We start from the raw sequence: 6,957 nt of genomic DNA, 5'->3' as shown, positions 1-6,957 counted from the left end.
TGCACTTTTTTGGGAATTTTGCCCGTCATCCACAGTCCTCCTGTGAGACATCAATACAAATGTTTTTCTCTTTTCTGTTCATTCTAAAGATATAAAAACAGATACAAAAAGAGACAGCTCGAGCTGTCTCTTCTAGTGCACATAATGGGATCCACCTATTCCGCCGACAAGGACTGCTATTAAAACACCTCCAAAAACCTCCAAAAAGGTTTGATGGTTTTATATACATGCTGTGATCATGTAGTAACAGGGAAATTCTTGATAACATGTAATACTTGTAGTTTTTTTTGGCATTTTTACTTATTTTCTCGGCGCATTGATTTCACACAGCAACATAGAAACGAACCCCCACACCTAGCGTTAACTTAACAAACTCAGAAATAAAAAACAGCACTAGCGGCATCTCGAATAAGTATTAGTCTGGGGCAAATCTGTGTGAAGTCGCTTGCCGGCTAGCAGCTACTCGGTGTGTTATGGTGCCAGTAAAGTATAGTTCGATCGGTGTAACAATGTTAATACTAATAATAACAATGTCGCTGGAGCTTGGTAAATATGCACGCCATATTGTATGTAAATGGAGCGTTGTTGCCGCTTTTTGAAGACTTTTTCAGATGACTTTATAGGCGGAATAAGTAAGTCCCACATGTGCAGGAATGAGCTGTCTCTTTTTATGTTTTTATATCTTTAAAACGTATAGGAATGAGAATGACTTATGTGTTCATGTCTCACATAAGGACTGTGCGTGATGGGCAATTTTTTTTAAAAAGTGCAGTTTTCCATGGACTGCACTCAGCACCAGTAACAACCTTCACGTGGGCCGAGGATTGTTCCGTGTCTTTGATTAGACCTTCACATACCTGTCAACATTTGCATTATAAAATAAGGGACATTTTCGGGAAAATAAGGGAAATCCTGATCCTCTTTTTACAAGAATTTCCGCCTGCACGCTGTTGGAGGGTGAGCTCTTTTCAGATATTCTCCCGTGGATAACGCATGCTTCCTAATGACAAAATTCAAACATATGCATAAAGGGGCTACCTAATAATGTGTTTTTTGGCGCTGACCCAAATTAGGACTGCTATGCCTTGACCTTGACTGTACTGAGTCCCGCAGAGCAGTTTTGTAAACAATTCCTAATTGTGCAAGTGGAGAAAGTGTCTGCCTACATTTTAAGCAGACAGACACTAAACATACATTTAAAGCACTCAATGAGTCTTTGTTCTCTTACATAACCACGTTTTCCCTCTGTTAACCTCTAACTCCCTTCCCCTCAGCCTTTCCCAGTGTAGGGTGTGTCCCAGTTTATCTTCTGACAATCCCTCCCTACCTGTTTTACAGGACAGGCCACTCCTGTTCACAGCCAGAGGCATGTAGGCTGGGAGGGAGGGAGCTTGGCCAGTAAAAGTGAAAAGACAGGTTGGAATGAGAAGGTCCTCCCCCATGAGCTCAGCTCAACCATAAAAGCAGGAAGACCTCTCAGTCAGACACTCAGAGGGACTTGACTCTCCTTTGAAGCCTCCACTTCTTCAGTTCTCTGCTCAGCCGTGACAACATAAACAACCCTCAAAATGATTTCCTCCAAGAAGTCCTACTCGGTCTCAGGTGCCTCTTCAATGTCTAGGAGGTCCCTTGCAGGACCCTCAACCGGCTACACCATGAAGAGAACCACCTACAATCTTGGTTCCACCGCTGGTGGTTACGGAAGTTCCATGGGTCTTAGCATGGGTGGTGGTTATGGCACCTCCATGAGCTCAAGCTCATTAATGGGTGGTAGTTATGGATCAGGAGGCTTCGTCCCTACCCCAATCACCAATGTCACAATCAACCAAAGTCTGCTGGCCCCCTTGAACCTGGATATCGACCCCTCCATCCAGGCTGTCCGCACTCAGGAGAAAGAGCAGATCAAGACCCTCAACAACCGCTTTGCCTCCTTCATTGACAAGGTTGGTTCCCTTTTTCTCGATAATGTTGACTGTCACAGTTTGTGTAGGTTTAACTTGTTAACAGCATCAGCAATCTGCATAGCACAGCTGACACTTATCTTGTTTGTGTTGTATCCATCAATCAGTAACAGCTTGTAGGATGGGACATATTAGAAGTCTTAGTTTTGCAACTTCGTCCCAGCTAGAATTGATTTCCCTTTCCTGGGAGACTGGAAAGCATGCAATGGTTGCATGTAACACCTTCTGGTTAAAAGGGATGCAAAGCTTGAATTTTACTTGACTATTTTGTAGTCCGTTGTCCAATTTTATGCATTACGATTCACCAATTCGCATGAGAGACAAAACTGCCACTAAAACACACACCCACGCTGACAGCTGCATTGCCTTCCTTGCTTTATCTGCCACACCTATTTTTTTTTTTATAGCTGGCCAAATCCAAACATGACATGCCGTGCACAAAGAACACAACACTGATAACTTTTACAATTTTTTTAGAAGGCACGAGTGGGAGGGTGTGGCTAGTTAAACATGGGGTCACAGTCATGTGGCGTAGCCGAGGCAACACCCCTTAAATCCTTTTTCAGCTCATCCGTCAGAAAAAAAAAATAAACCCAGTTAACGAAACGAAAAATTTACGAAAAAGAGACAAAAAGATTTCAACTTTTTATACATGCATTTTAACCATTTTCTGTCTTCTCAGGTACGTTTCCTGGAGCAGCAGAACAAGATGCTGGAGACCAAGTGGAGCCTCCTCCAGGAACAGACCACCACCCGCTCTAACATCGATGCCATGTTCGAAGCCTACATCGCCAACCTGCGCAGGCAGCTCGATGGGCTGGGCAACGAGAAAGTCAAGCTGGATGGAGAACTGAAGAACATGCAGGCCATGGTGGAGGACTTCAAGAGAAAGTAGGCGTTGATAACATCTGGTTATTGTGGGTATGTTTGGGGGCATATGAAATTGATTCAACGTTGCCTTGTGTTGCTTTAGGTATGAAGACGAAATCCAGAAACGCACAGCTGCAGAGAATGAATTTGTTCTCTTGAAGAAGGTAGGAATGAATCAACATTATTAACATCAATTGGGTCTAATCTGTAACTCTAATTTGAATAGATTCGAAAAATCATGTGAAATCATTTTCTCTGCAGGATGTCGACGCTGCCTACATGAACAAGGTGGAGTTGGAGGCCAAATGCGATGCTCTTCAGGATGAAATCAACTTCCTCAGGGCCGTCTATGAGGCCGTATGTCAAATGATTTCATAATAGAGCAATATTACACTTACCTCTAATCTAGACAAAGATTTGACTCTTATGCAACAACCCGTGGTTCTGTAGGAGCTTCGTGAGCTGCAGTCCCAGATCAAGGACACCTCTGTCATTGTGGAGATGGACAACAGCCGTAACCTGGATATGGATTCCATTGTGGCTGAAGTGCGTGCTCAGTATGAGGACATTGCTAACCGCAGCAAGGCTGATGCAGAGTCCTGGTACAAACAGAAGGTAAGAACATTGCTGAGGAGCATTGCTGGTGTTTTATTTAGATGATGTTATTCAGATACTATGATGTAATGTTCATCCCAATAGTACGAGGAGATGCAGAGCTCTGCTGGACAGTACGGCGATGACCTTCGCACGACCAAGGCTGAGATTGCTGAGCTGAACCGCATGATTGCCCGTCTTCAGAATGAGATTGAGGCCGTCAAGGCACAGGTACAGAATATTTCATGGGGTTTCATTTCTGAAGACAATATGAAAGAGCGTTTATAACTTGTAGTAACCTTTCTACAGAGGGCCAGCCTTGAGGCCCAGATCGCAGAGGCTGAGGAGCGTGGTGAGCTGGCAGTGAAGGATGCCAAGCTCCGCATCAAGGATCTGGAGGAGGCTCTCCAGAGAGCCAAGCAGGACATGGCCCGCCAGGTGCGTGAATACCAGGAACTGATGAACGTCAAGATGGCCCTGGACATTGAAATCGCCACCTACAGGAAACTGCTGGAAGGAGAGGAGACCAGGTAGGGCCAACATTCAACTCTATTTAATACTATTTACTATTTAAATGCTACATCAATAGTCTGAATCATTACACAATGAATCAATATATCATGTGTCACCATTAGACTGGCCAGTGGACCCTCCAGTGCAACCATCCATGTGCAGCAGAGCTCAGGCGGTGGTAAGTTCCTGCATTTGCATTCATCAGCTGAATTAAAAATCACAAACAAACATCTACTAATACCTGTTCTTTTGCTGCAGGATACTCCAGCTCCAGCTCTGCTGCTGGCGGATTTGGCTTCAGTGGCAGCAGCAGCATGTCTGGTGGTTATGGCAGTACTGTCACCAAATCCTCAGTCACCACCACCAGTTCCAGAAGATACCTTTAAGATGGAGAGCAGTCCCTCTTGTCTTTCTGAAACTCTTAAATTTGACCAAAATCTGTGTACCCTATCTCGGTGCAATGCAATATCAATAAACAGCAGGCATAATAGCCCTAAAACATGAGATTTCCAAAAATGACAACTGTTAAAAAAACATTGGCTTGTGTTACGCTGCCACCAGTTGTGTTCCAAGAATAACTGGGTCCGTTTAAAACGTGTAGGTAACATTCATCGTCATTTAAGAGTTCCTGAAAGTAAATGTGGCCACGTCAGTTGCAACGCAATATGTGACTTCCTTCTGCACTGACATTGAGACATTGGAATAGCAAAAGAGGCAATGGCCGTTTAAAATAAGCAAGGGAAACATTTGCACATCCACGCACTATTTTGTCCAACAGAAGAAGTGCTCTGAAATAGACGGATAGAGCCATGCTCCGATTCTCAAAAAAAGTCTCCAATTTTCTCTAGTAAAAAGAGCAATTGTGGTCATCGCTTGCCAAATCTAACCAATGGAGACAAGCCGTAAGTGTGAATATTACATGTTTACAACTAAGGTGCAAGCTTTGAATGAAATGGTTACTGCCTTGTTTGTTTTTGTGGATCAGTCAAATAATTACCTTCTTTGTTTTAGACTTCATTGCCATGATGCTTCCACTATGTTGTCACCAGGATGATTTTATAAAGGTCCTCTTTGCAAAATGACAAATGACAGTTGCCACAAATAACATCAGCAATAAATCTGAGTACCCAATCCCTTGGTTTTTTTGTGTGTGTGGAGAAATAGCTCTCAAAAAGACATCAATTGAAAGTGTCCACAGCAAGATGGAATGTCCAGAGAGGACAATTGTGTTGCATTTTTCACACACATAAACTTCCTGCTTTCAACAACACTGTCCTTTGATGCCACAAAATGCACTGCTTGCTACCCAGAATGTACACACAAGAGGCAGGGGGAACCGTGCAGACCTGCCAACATGTACGCATTTTTCTTACTCACGCATGAAGACCCTTGAATACGCTTGTACTCTTTGCTTCAGCTCTTTGTTTCAGCTTTGAGTTCAGACTGTCTGAACCGTGGCTAACGCTCCTGTGTCGAGGCACCAGCTGCCTGCTACACTGCCTTGCAAACCCTTGTGCACCTAAAAAAAATCTAACCTCACGGACTGGGAAGTCTGTTATTTGATATCTTGTCGAACATTTTCTGCGTACGTACGACTTGTTCAGAGGCGTACAGCAAACCTCCGTGAGTGGCTTCTCTTGTCTCGGATCAACGTTTGCAATAAAAACAATCAGTTAGTTCTAGCTGCAGTAACTCTCCGCTTTTCTCTTAGCTTATCATCGTTTCCTAGCGCCGAAGAAAGCTAAGAAGCTAAATAATCGAAGAATGATGTCCAGAGGGCATCCCAGAAGCCCATGGCTCTTTTTTTATTGGCCCGTGGCACACTGTACTAGTAAAATTACTAATAAAAGCAAAAATGGGAAAAATAGATCAGAAGGCTTAATGTAACAAGAACAAATAGAAATGTTTCATACTAATAACTAATAACACAAAGGTTTGTCTTTAAATATCCATCCATCCATTTTCTGTGCCGTTCATCCAAATTAGGGTCGCTGGGGTATGACTTCGGGCGAGAGGCGGGGTACACCCAACCGCAGGGCACATATAGACAAACAATCATTCACGCTCACATTCATACCTATGGACAATTTAGAGTCGCCAATTAACCTAACATGCGGAGTAACAGGAGAAAACCCACACAGGCACGGGAGAACATGCAAACTCCACACAGAGATGCCCAACGCAGATTCAAACACATGCAAATTTCATATATATATATGTATATATATATATATATATATATATATATTAGGGATGTCCAATATTATGGGCCACCGATAATTATTGGACCGATACTGGCATAAAAACGTGATGTCGGCCAACATCGGTATCGGTTTTCTCCCCTACAATAAAAGCCGATACAGAGCTTTTAGCGCCAAGGTCGCAAATTTTCAACACTGCTGAGCTTGCTGCATGATGAAGTTAATACTGTGCTGCTCACAAGTCTGTGAGAATGAGGTAACTCTATATTTAAACAAGCAGAGTATCAACAAAGACCACAATGAACATACCAGCTACTTAGGGGCGTGAAAAAAAATCACGGAAAATAATTGCAAACCCCTGCTTTATGGTAGCACAACACAGCAAATGACCTACAATTGGAGGTTATGTTATGTCAAGCCTGCAAGCTCCCACATGTTTACTGGTAGGAGCCAAACGTCTTCCTCTGTTTGCTGATTCATACCTCAATCAAAGCAGCTTTCTTCAGTAATATTGTTTTTTTAACCACACATGAGTGAGGCTTTTTCTAATTTGATTCATAGAATTAAAGTTCGGTTGACTTAAAATAACTGCTGTCAAAGCTCATGCCAAATACAAGAAAGATTGTGTCTAATTTTCCACCACTAGGTGAAGCGTGATGATACATGACAAATACGAAAATCTCCCCTGGGTGTTAAAACAGTGCATACCATTCACATGTCCCTGCAATGAATGTCTGCTCACAAAACACGTACTGCACTCAAGTGCATTTCTTGACTCTTAATGTTTAGTGTAGAGTAGAATATAAATCGTCTTTATT

At 42.9% G+C, this 6,957-nt stretch overlaps 1 protein-coding gene across 1 annotated transcript; it reads left to right on the top strand.

Moving 5' to 3' along the window:
* Window positions 1-1,471: 1,471 nt before the first annotated feature.
* On the top strand, window positions 1,472-5,069 carry LOC129186835 (keratin, type II cytoskeletal 8-like). The gene is made up of 9 exons (XM_054785501.1): window positions 1,472-1,943; window positions 2,644-2,852; window positions 2,935-2,995; window positions 3,093-3,188; window positions 3,282-3,446; window positions 3,531-3,656; window positions 3,735-3,955; window positions 4,061-4,116; window positions 4,197-5,069. The coding sequence occupies exons 1-9, from the start codon at window positions 1,569-1,571 to the stop codon at window positions 4,322-4,324; spliced, it is 1,437 nt and encodes a 478-aa protein (XP_054641476.1). The 5' UTR covers window positions 1,472-1,568; the 3' UTR covers window positions 4,325-5,069.
* The last annotated feature ends 1,888 nt before the right edge of the window (window positions 5,070-6,957 follow it).

The sequence above is a fragment of the Dunckerocampus dactyliophorus genome, chromosome 8 (assembly GCF_027744805.1).
Source record: "Dunckerocampus dactyliophorus isolate RoL2022-P2 chromosome 8, RoL_Ddac_1.1, whole genome shotgun sequence".
Classification (NCBI taxonomy): domain Eukaryota; kingdom Metazoa; phylum Chordata; class Actinopteri; order Syngnathiformes; family Syngnathidae; genus Dunckerocampus; species Dunckerocampus dactyliophorus.
This window is presented reverse-complemented; position numbering and strand designations above follow the sequence as displayed.

What these genes read in the sequence shown, in the direction of transcription:
- LOC129186835 (XM_054785501.1), top strand. Translation starts at nt 1,569, where the DNA reads ATGATTTCCTCCAAGAAGTCCTACTCGGTCTCAGGTGCCTCTTCAATG. An exon ending in GTGGAGGACTTCAAGAGAAA is followed by an intron (nt 2,853 to 2,934) that starts GTAGGCGTTGAT and finishes GTGTTGCTTTAG; the next exon opens with GTATGAAGACGAAATCCAGA. An exon ending in TTGAGGCCGTCAAGGCACAG is followed by an intron (nt 3,657 to 3,734) that starts GTACAGAATATT and finishes ACCTTTCTACAG; the next exon opens with AGGGCCAGCCTTGAGGCCCA.